Source organism: Elaeis guineensis, chromosome 1 (genome assembly GCF_000442705.2).
Source record: "Elaeis guineensis isolate ETL-2024a chromosome 1, EG11, whole genome shotgun sequence".
NCBI classification, from domain to species: Eukaryota; Viridiplantae; Streptophyta; class Magnoliopsida; order Arecales; family Arecaceae; genus Elaeis; species Elaeis guineensis.
Window position 1 is genome coordinate 173,166,094 of NC_025993.2, and position 17,602 is coordinate 173,183,695.

Genomic DNA, 17,602 nt, shown 5'->3' on the forward strand with positions numbered 1-17,602 from the left:
ACTTTCTTTTGAACACTAAGTTTTGATTTGTTATTTGAATTAAGGTTTGATTATTGAATAAAAAAAAATTATTTAACTGTTTGTGAAGATATCATGATGAGATGCCTTGCATGTTTATGGGAAAAGTATTCTATAAGTATGCGGCGGTTGCCATGACCCTCGATTCAAATCTCGGGTCGGGGGCGTGACAGCTATCTATAGGGATCATGTGGGTGCAATCAAACTACCATCTAGGATCATAAGTATTGTGATCAAGGAGTCGGATGGTTGGGTTTGTCTTTACATTCGTATATGTAAGGTATTATCTATTTTAGTTTTGATCGTCTTTGGGCTTCAGTAGGTCTTGACCGTTCGGATTTTCATGATTTTATTCTTTAATAGATGTTTTATATGGGAAAGAAGGTTTCAATCCATATAAGTCATATTTTTTCTTGATATATAATTGATGTGGGACTAAAGATGCCGTCCCTCTATAACATTAGCCCCTCGATCAAGAGGGAGTATGTATGCATGGGCAGGAGGCATTCTTACATATGGCGCCAAGTTGCTGTTAAGGGGTTGGGTTTACCTCAATATCTGCATATATGAAGTATTGTCCGTTTTGCGTCTGAGAATTTTTGGACTTCAGTAGAAGAGAGTTTTGACTTTTAAAAGATGCTTTATATGAAAAAAAAATTTTAATTCATATAAATTATATTTTTTTTTGATATATATAATTGATGTGAGATTAAAGATGTTATCTCCACAACAACAACAACAACAAAGGTGCAATTGGATATGCTGATTTTATGACCTCTATCTATACTAGTCTCATGGGTTCATCATCCTATGCCAAATTGCTTTATATATTCTTGCCAAACTTTGCGGCCGAGTTAGAAAGTACCGAGTAAATTGTCAAATCAAAATTTCAGTCTTCAATTAAAAGCAAGATGCCAATGCAATCATAATACACCACACAAGCTTGAGGAATTATCTGAAGTCTAAAATCCGTGGGTCGCGTCGTCCATTCAATACAAATCCCGTACCTCAGGCAACCCCTGACCACCAATGGCGCAGATTAATGCCCTGCACCTTAAGGAACTCAGAAAAGAAAATGCCATTCCTTTTCCAAGACTATAGGGTACATAAGAAAAACCGGGAATAAACTCTCGCCGGTCCAGACCGGTGGACCCAAAAGGGTTCACTGCCAGCCCGTCTTGGATCACCCTCGCACGCGCGAGACGACACTGGGGGGCGGCAACACGGCGGCGCTCTCCGCCGCCTTGCAGCTTAGAGACTGGAGAAGCTTCCACGGGCGTCTCCCCCCGTCGTACCTCAACCCGCCGCCCTCCGCCACCGATGTCGATCTCCGCCGCCTCTGCCGGTTCCGGATGTCCTTCATCTCCATCGCCGGCGGGACCCTCACAGGGCCGAACACGACCAGATACCACTTCGGTCGCGACCTCGGAGTCGCCGGAGGTTGTGTCGTCGGCGGCAGAGAGGCTCTCGGGTCTGAATCAGATACCGCCCTCCTCAGCCTCCGGTACTTAGCCGCGAGCCTCGCGCCGCTGCGGCGTCGGTTGATCCCGTCGAGCGACTCCGACCGGCGGTGATCGAAAGGAGCGATCTTGGGGGCGGGGGCATCGCTCGTTTTCTTCGGAGACGGCTGCGGAGGAGGGGGCTTATAAGGGAGGAGCTGCCCCTGGTGGAAGACGTCGTCGGCGGAGCACATCTCCTCGGCGGCGGAGAAGTCGCCGGAGAACTCGAAAGTGTCAGTAGGAGGAGGAGATAATTGGCCATCGTCGGAGGAAATAGTGCCGTCGGATCCGTCATGGACATCCAAGGCGACGTCGCAGAGCGAGAGGGAGAGGGAGGCGGAGTCCTCGCCGTCGGATTCGTCGGGGTCGGAGGTCGAGGGCCTCCTATCTTCGAGGTCCGCCGCCATGGTGAGAGAGGTGGATACAGGGAATGGGAGTATCCTGTTTGCTTTGTTTTTTTTGATGCTGGGGATTGTCGAAGTTTTTGTTGGGGAGAGAGGACGCGGCAAGGTGGGGCTTTAAAGAGGCGAGTGGGATTGTCGTGCCTTCCGTCTTACTTGTTTTAAAATGAAAACATCTGCCGTAACTACGAATTATTTCGTCCCAATTTCAACTCTTGCCGTCTTCCAGAAGGTTACATTTCGAGCTAGGGAAGGCTATGCTTTGCCGTAGTGGATGCTGGGGGTCTGGAAGCTTGGACTTGGTCCTTTTCTGAAGGATTTTTTTTTGAGAATATAGGAGAACATGTCATGGTGCTAAAATACAGATAGCAGTTGAGACTAATTTGCTCAACCTTTAGTTTCGCTTATTTTAAATATTCTATCCTAGGACTCACGCTTAAGTTTTTTTTTTGGGAAAAAAAATCTTGAAATTAATAGGGTTAAATTGGAGGATGCACTTCTTTTCCTGAAAATGATTTGTTGTTAAGAATGGAAAAAGCAAGTTAAAAAAATATAGCAAGCTGACAAGTAGGACACTACTTTATGATTTTTTTTTTTTTTTGTTTATTTTTTTGATGATCAATTGGTTTCCTTGATCCTTCTACATTCTAAAATCCACCACTTTAGACTGCTTTAACAGTAGTCCTGAACTAGCTTACAAGTGGCATGCTAATTTTACATTCTTGTCCAAGATTATATCACTGTTTTCTTCCAATATGTGCTCTATCATTAGTTCTAGTCTCAAATCAATCCTTTAAAATAAAAATTGTCCTCCAACCACCCTGACATTTTTTTTTTCCCGGTAATGACCTTGATAAATGCTTTTTGTCGGGAGGCTCTTGTACCCCTAGCGATCATAACAATCTGCATATCCCACAACAACTAATCTTTTAATTAATAGATCAAACTTTGCTCTTGATTAATTGATCTTATTGTTATTGCGTGTGATTTGTATGTAATAACTAATAACTGTATCATCATCTCAACAGCGAAAGGGCGTCATGGTCACATTAATCGAAAGCAGAAAATAATGGAAATATGTCTCTATTTGCATTAAAAGCAGTGATCTTGACGTGCTGGCGTATACAACTTACAAAATCTCCGTTAAATAAATTATTTATGCGACCTTGTCGTATCCCAGCAACCAGGAGTGACCTTGACGTCCTTGCGTATCTTTCTTTCCTTGGACCCAAAGGTTTAAACAGGGTGCGGTGGAACCCACCTTTGTCGCATGAAAGCTAGACGAGCCTTGTAAGCTAGTCCACGTTTGCTCGGATAAGACGGCCCCACCTTTTTCTAGAACAAGTGTTCCCGCTTCCAGAATTAACAGGTGGAGACAGGGTCACGAACGGACGAATTTGAGGATTGTTTAAGACACTTCGTTGGAGGTCAAGTCCTTCTGGCTTTGTTAGACTACGCTGTACCGCGTCTTTGTTCCTCGTTGCCTCCACCTGCCTTTCTTTCCATTTGGTTACCATATATTTTTTTGTTCTTTCTTTATTGTGCTGTGTTTATTATATTCAAACTTAGTAATCAGCTGACAGGAACGCGCCGAGGTGGCCGTGGTTCAAGGTTCTAAGCAGACAAGGGCAGTTAGACCATACCTCAATGGGACCCAACCCAGATGCACAGTGGACCACGAGGAGGAACAAAATCTTATCCAACTTCAATAATTAAATCCGATTCGTCACCAAAACACTAGATACAAAGCATGTTAGGTTGGTCTAGATTTCTATCGGGATCCAGCCAAAGGTAAGTTCAAGACGTTGTCCATGCTACATACCCTGACGCACGGTTTAAGTCCGGTTCTCAGTGTAAAAAATACTTCTATTGCGAGGATAAGTGAATTGAAAGACAGTTTTTGTTGGTGTTTGATTCATGATCAGCTTGTTTTTTTAGTAAGAAGAGGAGCTGCAAGCTAAGATTAAAACATAAGAAACAAAGTACAAGGTTACAGCACAAAGACTAATAATCCTACAGCCAGAAACAAAATTTGGAATCCCAGCATAGATACAGAGTACTGAGCACCAAAACTGTGAGGTGTTGCAGATGATCCATTCAGATACCGGTAGAAACATCAAAGTTGGCATGCAGAGACTCCTCCACGGTAGCAGTCCTCTGATGAACATGGATTGCATATATAGCCAGCCACTATACGGGATGCAGCATGTGATATATCGTAGATGCTCAAAATAAATGGATTCAGGTTAAGTTTTAGCATGCGTCCTACTATTCCATGTAGCTTAAATTGCTCCAGAGTCATAGACTCCCAGCAGTGACACAGCCTACATATCCTGACTACAGATCCTGATGACCTGAAAGGTAGAATAGAACATTACAGCCCAAGGAATTATATAGTCGAAGGAGCAACGGTTATCAATATAACCTGAATATTGTTCTGAACATTCAGGTTAAGTCCTAGCATCCCATACTTCTGTGCATCACATGTTCCCATGACAAATTAACCATTTACCATCCCTTGGAAAGCAGAGCCGCCATGTTGTATACATTGACAATCCAATGAGGCCCCCATAGTTGCTTGAATTCAGGATACATGGATAGGCCCTGTTAAGCATGCACAGACAAAAGAATAGGAAGATAGATGAGTATGATTATGTTGCAGAAGTAAAACCATATCATAGTCTCCCAATGATAATTGGCAGCTTCTATCCAAATTGAGCTTGGCACTTCATATAAGTCAGGAATTTTAGAATATAAGAACAATATAGCCTTTGTCCCAACAGATTCAGCTTCCACCTTATAAAAATAGGGTAAGATGTAAAGAAGACCTGTAGATAGGTAAATGTTTTGCATCGCAATCACCAGTAAAGGATATCTGGCCCTAGTCATAACGTATGATAAAGAAAATACCATGCAGTAGACAATGGAGAAGCAACATGGCTGATAGAGAAGGAGACCCATGCATTCCATGTAGCTATAATTCCTGGCAAAATACATGATGGGCTGTCAATGCAATAAGAGGAAAATCCATCAGTCTATCAAGATTAAAGCAAAAAATCCTTGAAGATTTATATACAAAAAGCCAGAGATGAAAAAATCTGGCATTTTCTTCTGAGAGATGGAGCTAGATAATTAGTGAAGATGAAAAACAGACAGATTCCAATGCTTGTCTGCATCATTCGTGGGGTCATCGATCCTGTCTAGAATCAGCGAATAAGAGAACCTGAAGGTAAAGCAAAGTTAATTTTCAAAGGCCTGCTTCAATAGTTGGCTTGATTCCATGATCCAAAGGACCCTATACCTTTCTAATATAAGGATTGTTGTACTTATCAACTTGAAGGATGGCAGCAGGAGGACCCAGAACATCCCCTTGAGTCTGCTAAATCCCCTCCCAGAGCACGTTTTGAGTCCACATAAATCCCCTTACAGAGCATGTCCTGCCATATAATTGACTGCTTGATTAGCCTCACGGTAGACATGAGAGACCATCCGTGAAGCTTTCCAAGATAATACGTCTCGCATAATAGGATTATATTAATTTTGCTTGTGGATGAAATGTTAAGCCAAGAAATTATCATAATAGAGTCACCTTCAAGCCAAATATGTTTAGCATATAGCTCCATAAATGTAACCTTTAAGCTTAATCAGGCGGCAGTCAACTCTGTTGTGGCAATTGATGAGGGCAGCAAAAGTTTTCCACCAGCTTGCATCAGTCGCCCCGACTCATCTTTAATCGCAAAACCAGCTATAGCTTTCTTATGGAGTCATCAAAATTTACCTTCAATACTCTAATGGAACGAGGCAGCTATAATACCATCTTAGTGGAATGATGAGACAACATCTGTTGAAATGCATTGCCCCAGGCACATTGATTGTGAGAAGCACCATAATATATTGAAAAGACAAGCGCTCTTGTGATCAGTTGGTGAGGGGACCATCTGATCTGTTGGAACAAGCGGCTCATTGTGAGCTGTCCATATCAACCGAGCTATACAGGCAAACGAAAATTTGTGCCCCTCATCTATCTTGGCACTAGATAGATGATCTACCTGGGACGACAAAGAAAATGGATAGAAATCAATGTTACTCTTGCTTTGTAATTGTAGACAACAGTCCTTTGCAAATGAAGACTCGACAATTGCATGACTATAGTCCTCCTCAACCAGTACATAAATGTCACAGTATATAGCGTTCTTGGGGATGATTCCTCTTCTGGCATGTATAGTTTTGCAAGGCAATCTATCCCATATCAAACTCCACCAAAACATTTTGATCCTGAATGGAGTTAATCTCAACTTCCGAATAGATCTTTTCTGTTCGGAAGATAGAAAAATAATAAAAGGATAAGAGGTATAGACATCTCCATCACATCAATTATGCCCCATGATCTTTTCTGTGATTGCAAAATAAAAAATTAAAAATAGTAAAAAAACCCATTATACGTGGGCTTTATTTCTTTGTGCCTGCATAGTCTGCGTGCTTTGGAGGTGTATCAGATATCAAGAGTAGCCGGCATACTTTCTATGCATAACCTGCCTGCTTTCAACACGTGTCGGGTAACAAAAGCAATACACATAGCTTCTACACTGTATCGTATATGAAAAATAAAAAATTAAGAATAAATCTCTAGTTCTATTTTCAACTTAAAAGTAGCTCTCATTCTAAACATAAATTAAAAGCAATTCTCTATTTTTAGCTAAAATTACTCTTCTATCCTTATATAATAAGACAGTATTCTTTTATAATAGGACAGTATTATATTATATTAGTACAGTATTCCTTTACAATAAGACAGTATTACATTATATTAGCATAGTAGTCCTTTATTGTTGTAAATGGACGTTGAAGTCTACGTGGATGATCCCTTAGGAATTAGGATTTCACAATTTCCAAAACTTGAAGTTGTAAATGGCCTTTTGAAATTGTAAATCAACACTTTGGTTTTAGTATTACATTTAATATATTTCTTGTAATTTGGATGAAAAAATTTGATAAAAAGGGGCTTGAAATGGAATGAAAAACACATTACCTTTTGAGAAGATTTCTCCTCTCTCTCTCTCTCTCTCTCTCTCTCTCTCTCATTCTCTCATTGTATCTCTCTCCTTTCCATTGTGTGTTATATTGTTTCATAATACATTATCAGGATGAGAAGCTTTCCAATCTAGTGGTGCAAGGCATCTCCAAGTAGGAGGTCCCAAGTTCGAATTCACTTTAGTTTGTTCTTGAAGGTATATTTTAAATTTTAATTGCATTCCTTTTGAAAATATTAAATTCTCACAATTAATCTAGTAGATTAATCTCCCTCCTCAACCTCTATTAAGGGAATCTTGAGGATTACTTCCAGAAGCCTTCACAGGCTATTCAGTTATAGACTAGATTTATAAAAAGACATAGTTATTGATATTTATTTACTTTATAATTTTTAGTTTAAATATGTCAAATTTAACAAATTTGCAATTCATTGCTTTTGATATTATGGGCAAGAATTACCTATTTTGGATTCTGGATGCTGAAATGCATATTAATGCCATGAATTTTGGAACCCCGTTTTAAGAAGAAAATACTGCATCCCCGTAGGATCGTGTGAAATCTTTAATTTTCCTTCAGTATCATATTGACGAAGGTTTAAAGGTTGAATATCTTACTATGAAAGATCCACTAGAAAACGGTCATTCTTCCAAAGGCATGGTATGATTGGATGCACTTAAGGTTGTGAGATTTTAAAACCATGTCTGAATATAATTTTGCTCAATTTCGAATCAGCTCATAATTAAAACTGTATGGGAAAAATATAATAGATGAAGATATGTTGAAAAAGGTATTCTCTATCTTTCATCCTTCGAATGTGCTCCTGCAGCAGCACTATCGAGAACACAGATTTAAAAGATATTCTGAACTAATTTAATACGTTCTAATAGTTGAGTAGAATAATGAATTATTATTAAAGAATCATAAGTCTCGTTCGACTGACTCTGCACCATTCCCTGAAGTGAATGCTATGTCATCCCAAAATAATGAGCATGGGCAGGGATGAGGTCGTGGGCGTGGTCGTAGCCATGGCTGTGATCGTGGTTGTTTCAAGAATATTGGGGCAAGTCACTCGAAGTGGCAGAATCTAAAAGCAGGTACAAGCTTCGATCAAGAGAAAAAGATATAGCCTGGAGAGAATGTTTACTATAGATGTGGAATAAAGGATCATTGGTGGCGTACATGGTGTACGCCAAAGCATCTGGTGGATCTATATCAAGCTTCCATAAAAGAGAAGGGAAAGAAGCCTGAGACAAACTTTGCATATTTGTTTAATGATGATGATGGCAATACCCTCCTTTTGACATCTCTGACTGTTTTGCCCTTCCTGAAGGAAAAATTGACCTCATGATCATTGATGGAGAAATAGTTAAAGAATAGGTTATATTATATTTTTTTTATTTTAATAAAATATTTTATCTATGTACTTACATTTTGAAATTAATAAATGAACTATTTTATAAAATTAATATCTTATTTATTTTTTAGATTAAATTTGAAAATAAATGTGGAAGAATTTTATATAGCTGATAGTACTACAACTCACACCATACTTCGAGATCAAAAATATTTTTTACAATTAATCTTTACAAATAAAAATGTAAATATAATTTCTGGTATTTCTAATATAATTGAAGGATCCAGAAAAATAACTGTAACACTATCAGGTGGTACAAAGTTAGAAATCAGGAAAGCTCTTTACTCAGCACAGTCTAGAAGAAATTTACTAAGCATTAAGGATATCTGTCAGAATGGGTATTGTTGGGTATAAAATACCCGCGGCCGAAATTCCCATCAGAAAGGCTCCGCCCGGACTCCTACGGGAGCCGAGCCCCACCGACGGCATCAGCACAGCTCCGCCCGGACTCCTACGGGAGCCGGGCTCCACCGCCATCAGCAAGCGCAGCTCCGCCCGGACTCTTACGGGAGCCGGGCTCCGCCGCCATCAGCAAGCGCTGCTCCGCCCGGACTCCTACGGGAGCCGGGCTCCGCCGCCAACATCAAAACAGCTCCGCCCGGACTCCTACGGGAGCCGGGCTCCGCTCTCAATATCAATCGCTGGTAAGCTCAATCCGGACTCCTATCAGAGCCGGACTTCACCCTTGACTTTGTTTGCAGCAGCTCCGCCCGGACTCCTACGGGAGCCGGGCTCCTACGAGATCGCTCCACCTCCGACATCAGAACGGCTCCGCCCGGACTCCTACGGGAGCCGGGCTCCACCTCCGACATCAGAACGGCTCCGCCCGGACTCCTACGAGAGCCGGGCTCCGCCTCCGACATCCGAACGGCTCCGCCCGGACTCCTACGGGAGCCAGGCTCCGCCTCCGACATCAGAACGGCTCCGCCCGGACTCCTACGGGAGCCGGGCTCCACCTTCGACATCAGAGCGGTTCCGCCCGGGCTCCTACGGAGGCCGGACTCCAACCGCGGCCGAACCTCAATCGACAGATCCGCACCCCCTCGGCAGGTCGCGACAACAATCATGATCCTGTTCCAGGTCCTACAGCGGATTCTACGCGGCTCCAGCAGCGGACCCATTACTCCCTGACAGGCTGTAGCAAACGGCCACGATTCTGTCCCGCTCCCTGCGGCAGGTGCTGCACGATCCCACTACTCACTGACAGCTAGCGGCAACGGACGCCGCCCCACTATCCGCAACAGGCCATACGTGGCAGACTATGACAACAGCCACGAGTCTACCCCACCACTCTCCGCAATTAATTTCCCTGACCGTGGGCGGCCCACTACCAGACGGTTGCAGGTGTCACCATCAATCCTTTGCCCCCTCTGCCTATAAAAGGGGATCCAGATACGTTATTCTCTAAGCCCTCTTTTCTATCTAAAAACTCTGCTAAATTCTCCGTTCGAGCACTCCATTCTTGTTGAGGCAGAGAACTGACTTGAGCGTCGGAGGGTCTTGCCGGAGCAACCCCACCTCCGGTTTAGACTTCCCTTGCAGGTCCCGGCGGCGACCGCGGCTTCCTCAACTCCAGCTTCTCCGGCGCAGGCGGATTTTTGCACCAACAGGAAGGGCCGCGAATCTTCGCAGCACCCTTGTTCTTAAAGGAGCGCTCAACGGATCCGCTTCCGGCCATCCTTTCCGGCACCCAAGCCTCCTTTCCCTGTCCGATGCCTTCTCGCGGGGTTTCTGCACAACTACCTCTGGCTATGACCGCCGATAAAGGGTGGTTGGGCGACCAGTCTCCGCGGGATTCCGTTAATGTCGTCTCGGGGGAATCCCAGCAGGAGGCGATCGGCAAATCAGCTGCACCCCCCAAGCGGCAAAAAGTCGAGGAACCCATAGCCTTCACTGAAGAAGACGCCCAGGGAGTCCAATTCCCTCACAACGACGCGGTCGTAGTTTCCTTGAACATAGCAAATTATGATGTCCGTCGCGTTCTCGTCGACAACGAAAGTTCGGCTGACATCTTGTTCTACAACGCCTTTTCAAGAATGACCACTCTTGGCGGTCATCTAAGGCCGATGTGCTCCCCCTTGATAGGGTTTACTGGTGACGCCGTTCCTACGGAAGGAACGATAGCTCTAACTGTGACCGCGGGTCAGCATCCAAAGCAGTCCAGGGCTCTGGTGAATTTCCTGGTGGTAAAGGCGCCATCTGCCTACAATGCAATTCTTGGCCGTCCCGGCCTTAATGCCCTCAGAGCCGTTGTTTCAACCTATCATTTGAAGTTGAAGTTCCCCACTGACAAAGGGATTGGAGAAGTTCGGGGAGACCAGGCGCTGGCCAGGCACTGCTACAATATTGCTCTGCAAAGAAGCGATCAAGCGGACCTTTGTCCAGTCGACGGGTTGGATGCGCGCGATGACCTCACTGAAGAGAGGGGCGGCCCAATCGAGGACCTAATACCAATTCCTTTGAATGATGGGAAAGCGGAGCACGTGGTGTTGATTGGCTCCAACCTGGAGGAGGAGGTGCGGATGCATCTCGTGGACTTTCTCCGAAGAAATGCGGATGTTTTCGCATGGGTCCCGGCGGATATGCCGGAGATCGAAACAGAGGTCATGGAACATCATCTAACGGTCGACCCTAAACATCGGCCAACAAAAGAAAAAATCCGGAGTCATGCCCCAGAGAGGCAGAAGGCGATAGCCGAGGAAGTGGATAAACTTCTCAAGGCCGGATTCATCAAGGAGGTCAATTATCCAGAGTGGATCTCCAATGTTGTCTTGGTCAAGAAAGCAAACGGCAAGTGGAGGATGTGTATCGACTTCAAAAAGCTGAATAAAGCTTGTCCAAAGGATAGCTACCCCCTGCCCAGGATCGACCAACTGGTGGACGCTACCTCAGGCCACGAGCTTCTCACTTTTATGGACGCATTCTCCGGCTATAACCAGATTAGGATGGCATCGGAAGATGAAGAAAAGACTGCTTTTATCACTAGTCGCGGCCTTTACTGCTACAGGGTTATGCCGTTCGGCCTCAAGAATGCAGGCGCAACCTATCAGCGGTTGGTCAATAAAATCTTCAAAGAACAAATCGGCCGAAACATGGAGGTGTACGTGGACGATATGCTCGTGAAAAGTAGATCTTCCAGAAATCATGTTGCCGACCTCGAGGAAGCTTTTGGCGCTCTTCGAAAATACAGAATGAAGCTGAACCCGACCAAATGTGCTTTTGGAGTAACCTCAGGAAAGTTCCTGGGCTTCATGGTGTCGGGGCGTGGGATTGAGGCCAATCTGGAGAAAATTCACGCCATCCAGGAGATGGCCGCCCCGCGGTCGATCAAGGAGGTTCAGTGCCTCACTGGGAGGATCGCAGCTCTTAATCGCTTCGTCGCGAGGTCGGCTGAGCGATGTTTGCCCTTCTTCCAAACCCTCAAACAGCCGAAGAACTTCTGTTGGACCCCTGAATGTCAACAGGCATTCGAGGAATTAAAGAGCTACCTTAGCTCACCTCCACTACTGGCAAAGCTCGAACCTGGGGAGGAGTTATTTTTGTACCTGGCAGTCTCTCCCACATCCCTCGCGGCAGTCCTTGTCAAAGAAGAAATAAAAATCCAGCGGCCAGTCTACTACATTAGCCGTGTGCTAAGGAACGCCGAGACCAGGTATACTAAATTAGAGAAACTGACCTACGCTTTGTTGATTGCAGCTCGGAGACTCCGACCTTACTTTCAAGGGCACACGGTGACATTGCTCACCGACCAACCGATCAAAGCGGTTTTGCACCGAGCTAATATTTCTGGGAGAATGGCGAAATGGACAATCGAGCTCACAGAATTCGACATCAACTACCAGCCTAGGCCGACAATAAAGGCCTAGGTATTGGCGGATTTCATAGTAGAATGCACCGTCCCTGAGGAGGCCGAACCTGAGCAAAGCAAAATTGACGACCTGAAGACTCAACCGGACTCCTCCGACGAAGAAGCCAGTTCCTTCGATGGCTTTTGGACCCTCCACATGGACGGATCTTCCAACATGGCGGGCGCTGGTGCAGGCCTGATCTTGACCAGCCCGGAGGGAGTCATCGCGGAGTACGCTCTGCGTTTCGGATTCCCCGCAACAAACAATGGAGCAGAATATGAAGCTCTAATCGCAGGATTGAGGGTCGCTAAGGAGCTTGGAATAAACCAACTCTGGGTGCACAGCGATTCCCAACTTATAGTGGGACAAGTCAGCGGGAGCTTTGAAGCGCGGGAGGACAGTATGGCCAAATATCTTGAGAAGGTGAAGGAATTCACCCCCGCCTTCAACAATTTCGACATCAAGCAAATTCCAAGATCGGAGAATGCCAGAGCCGATTTTCTCTCCAAGCTAGCAACATCGGCTCCGGCCGAATTGCCCAAAGACGTCCTCTTTGAAATTTTAAAGCACCCAAGTACGGAAGAACCGCAGCTCGTAATGGATATTGACCACGAGCCCAGCTGGGTCGACCCGCTGATAACCTATCTTAGAGATGGGATTCTCCCCCAAGACGCGAAAGAGGCCCGAAAACTCCAAAATCAGGCATCCCGGTACATCCTCTATGAGGGCAAATTGTACAAGAGATCGTACTCCTTGCCTCTCTTGAGATGTCTTCGACCCTCAGAAGCCGACTACGCTTTATGGGAAGTGCACGAGGGAGTTTGCGGAAGCCATTTGGGTGCCAGATCTCTATCCCACAAACTACTCCGCCAAGGGTACTACTGGCCCACAATGCATCATGATCCAATCGAATATGTCAGAAAATACGATCGATGCCAAAGGTACGCCAACGTCCAGAGACAACCTGCTACCGAGCTCACACCCCTGAGTGCCCCATGGCCTTTTGCGCAATGGGGGATGGATATTCTTGGCCCCTTTCCCATGGCGTCCGGTCAAAGGAAATTCCTCCTTGTAGCAATCGACTACTTCACCAAATGGGTCGAGGCCGAACCACTAGCCAAAATCACAGAAGCGAAAGTGCAGGATTTCGTCTGGAAATCAATAGTGTGCAGGTTCGGTTTACCTCGAACACTGATCACTGATAATGGACGGCAATTCGTGGGAGCCAGATTTGCTGAATTCTGTGAAGACCTAAACATCTCCCACAAGTTCACATCAGTGGCCCATCCCCAGGAAAACGGCGAAGCCGAGGTAACGAACAGAACCCTTTTGCAGGGAATCAAGACAAGGCTTGAAAAAGCGAAAGGAACTTGGGCGGACGAGCTTTACCATGTGCTATGGGCGTACCGAACTACCCGGAGGTTGCCTACGGGAGAGACTCCCTTTGCTCTAGCCTTTGGTACAGAAGCCGTCATCCCGATCGAACTTAAACTCCTGTCGGCACGAGTCGTGGCATTCGACGAACCCCAGAATGCACAAAATCTCAGGGCCAACCTCGACCTACTGGAAGAAAGGCGGGAGATCGCTCAGGTCCGAATGGCGGCCTACAGACAGAAGGTTGCCCGATATTATAACGCCCGAGTCAAGAACAGGACATTTAGAGCGGGGGATCTTGTACTCCGACGAGCTGCTGTCTCACAGCCGCAGGCCCAGGGGAAGCTAGCCCCAAATTGGGAAGGACCTTATGAGATCAAAGAAGTAGTCCGACCTGGGACTTATTATCTTAAGGAGCTCGGAGGGGCCGACCTCCCGCGACCATGGAACTCAGAAAACTTACAGGTATACTACCAGTGATTTCATCCTAATCGAAAAATGTGTGCCCACTTGTCTAGGGACAATTCAAGCAGACGGTATCAAAAACGAGAACGCAATCTTACAAAAGTTGAAGGCCCAGTTCCTTTAGACCGGATGGGGGGAGAGGCCTCACAACGCCCATATGTGCCCCCACAGCCCTGTTAGGGACAGGAGGAGAACCTCGCCCTAACTTGAGCAAAGTCGAAGGCCCGGTTCCTTTAGACCGGATGGGGGGAGAGGCCTCACAACGCCCATATGTGCCCCCACAGCCCTGTTAGGGACAGGAGGAGAACCTCGCCCTAACTTGAGCAAAGTCGAAGGCCCGGTTTCTTTAGACCGGATGGGGGGAGAGGCCTCACAACGCCCATATGTGCCCCCACAGCCCTGTTAGGGACAGGAGGAGAACTTCGCCCTAACTTGAGCAAAGTCGAAGGCCCGGTTCCTTTAGACCGGATGGGGGGAGAGGCCTCACAACGCCCATATGTGCCCCCACAGCCCTGTTAGGGACAGGAGGAGAACCTCGCCCTAACTTGAGCAAAGTCGAAGGCCCGGTTCCTTGAGACCGGATGGGGGGAGAGGCCTCACAACGCCCATATGTGCCCCCACAGCCCTGTTAGGGACAGGAGGAGAACCTCGCCCTAACTTGAGCAAAGTCGAAGGCCCGGTTCCTTTAGACCGGATGGGGGGAGAGGCCTCACAACGCCCATATGTGCCCCCACAGCCCTGTTAGGGACAGGAGGAGAACCTCGCCCTAACTTGAGCAAAGTCGAAGGCCCGGTTCATTTAGATCGGACGGGGGGAGAGGCCTCGCAGCGCCCATACGTGCCCCCGCAGCCCTGTCAGGGACAGGAGGAGAACCTCGTCCTGACATGAGCGGGGAGTAAGGCCCGGACTCCTACGGGAGCCGGGTTCCGCCACAAAAGGTTTCGCCCGGACTCCTACGGGAGCCGGGTTCCGCCACCAAAAGGTTTCGCCCGAACTCCTACGGGAGCCGGGTTCCGCCACAAAAGGTTTCGCCCGGACTCCTACGGGAGCCGGGTTCCGCCACCAAAAGGTTTCGCCCGAACTCCTATGGGAGCCGGGTTCTGCCACAAAAGGTTTCGCCCGGACTCCTACGGGAACCGGGTTCCGCCACAAAAGGTTTCGCCCGGACTTCTACGGGAGCCTGGTTCCTCCACAAAAGGTTTCGCCCGGACTCCTATGGGAGCCGGGTTCCGCCACCAAAAGGTTTCGCCCGAACTCCTACGGGAGCCGGGTTCCGCCACCAAAAGGTTTCGCCCGGACTCCTACGGGAGCCGGGTTCCGCCACCAAAAGGATTCGCCCGGACTCCTACGGGAGCCGGGTTTCGCCACGAAAAGGTTTCACCCGGACTCCTACGGGAGCCGGGCTCCACCTTCGACATCAGAGCGGCTCCGCCCGGACTTCTACGGAAGCTGGACTTTACTTATGACTTTGATTACAGAAAGACTTTGCCCTACTTCTTATGAAAACTATGCTGCTTCAACTTTCAGGAGCTTCTTCGAACCTAGCCCCAACTCCAGCGGAGAAAGATCCCAGCAAACCTAACAAGTGGATATCTCCTAACGGCAGGAAAAACCGAAAAGAAGCCCGGCGAAGGACGACCCCACATGAACTGAAAAGGTCGCCGACGGTCTTGGAACGGCATGACACAGGCAAAGAGAAGGAAAGAAGTTCGGCAGACAATTATTTGACACGAGAGGTAAATAAGGTACTGAAATCACTATTTTATTTGATAGAAGCACACGTTACAGGACCCAGCGGGTCAGGAAAAAGAGAAAAAGAAAATACATGTCTCGCAAAGCGCGGTTCGGGCAGGATGAACCAGAGGCCGATCCAAGCTGCAAATTCCTCTTCCCGTCTCTGTTCTTTTCAGTCGCATTCTCCAGTGTGTGTAACATCTCTCGCCCCATCTCTCTTCATTCTGTCCCCAAAGTTCCGACCTTAGCGAGAAACGGGTGGGATTGATCTCCGAAGGCGGCGGGGGTAACAACGGCAGTAACGAAGACCTGTTTCAAGAAGAGCCGTAGCCATGACGGCCGCCACCTGAGACGCTCCGGCAAGGTCGGCATGCGCTACTTCCACCGTCTCCGCAACAAGTTCTACCGCCCTGCCATCGACCGTCTCTGGTCCCTTGGCCCCGACGGCGTCAAGGATCCCGTCATGACTTGTGACGTCTATTCTGCCCTCTTGTCCGGTATTGCCCCGCCTTACTGCTCCAAAATTCGCGGGCAGAATAGCTTCTACAACAGCCCCTGATATTAAACTCCTGTTGTTGAAGGAATTCTTCCTTGGGCCCCCTCTGAGATGACAGAGATTCTCACCGACCGTCGTCCTCCTCCTCACCTTCCTCCGAGCCCTAACAATCCCCTCAAGAACAGCATCCAGAGTTGAGGACATGGTGTGGGAACCCTCTGAGAAGGATTGATGGGCAAAAGGCGGCGAGAATTGGCACGAGGGGAGCAAGACTCTCAGGGGAAAAGAAGAACGCCAGGATGAGACCGTGAATGGATCGAAGGGTTTAAATAGCCGGCGGATCTTGGCGCAGTTATGACGGCGAGAATTCCTGGGCCAGGTGGTGTGTGCCGCGTGTCGCGCTTATCCGCTTCGTTGCTATCGAGGGTTGACCGCTCACAGATTCCCACAGAGCGACGCCTGGGATCGCGTTTCAACGGAGGTTTCGAAAAGACTTTTCAAGTCGCCTTTGCCAAAAAACGGATTCTGACACGCGCACATTAAGTGGGGGCAGCTGCGCACAGGGATCGAGGGGGCAATTTCGGCTGCGCATCTCTCTCTCTGTGTGCTTCCTTCGCTTGAAATTCAAACTTGGAAGTAGAGGGACTGGTGTTGGGTATAAAATACCCGCGGCCAAAATTCCCATCAGAAAGGCTCCGCCCGGACTCCTACGGGAGCCGAGCCCCACCGACGGCATCAGCACAGCTCCGCCCGGACTCCTACGGGAGCCGGGCTCCACCGCCATCAGCAAGCGCAGCTCCGCCCGGACTCTTACGGGAGCCGGGCTCCGCCGCCATCAGCAAGCGCTGCTCCGCCCGGACTCCTACGGGAGCTGGGCTCCGCCGCCAACATCAAAACAGCTCCGCCCGGACTCCTACGGGAGCCGGGCTCCGCTCTCAATATCAATCGCTGGTAAGCTCAATCCGGACTCCTATCAGAGCCGGACTTCACCCTTGACTTTGTTTGCAGCAGCTCCGCCCGGACTCCTACGGGAGCCGGGCTCCTACGAGATCGCTCCACCTCCGACATCAGAACGGCTCCGCCCGGACTCCTACGGGAGCCGGGCTCCACCTCCGACATCAGAACGGCTCTGCCCGGACTCCTACGGGAGCCGGGCTCCGCCTCCGACATCCGAACGGCTCCGCCCGGACTCCTACGGGAGCCGGGCTCTGCCTCCGACATCAGAACGGCTCCGCCCGGACTCCTACGGGAGCCGGGCTCCACCTTCGACATCAGAGCGGTTCCGCCCGGGCTCCTACGGAGGCCGGACTCCAACCGCGGCC

General features: G+C 47.9%; 1 protein-coding gene across 1 annotated transcript; it reads right to left on the reverse strand.

Annotated features, from left to right (window-relative positions):
* Nucleotides 1-891: 891 nt before the first annotated feature.
* Nucleotides 892-2,224, reverse strand: LOC105039629 (uncharacterized). Its single transcript, XM_010915842.3, has one exon. The coding sequence runs from the start codon at nt 1,922-1,924 to the stop codon at nt 1,202-1,204; it is 723 nt and encodes a 240-aa protein (XP_010914144.1). The 5' UTR covers nt 1,925-2,224; the 3' UTR covers nt 892-1,201.
* Between the last annotated feature and the right edge of the window lie 15,378 nt (nt 2,225-17,602).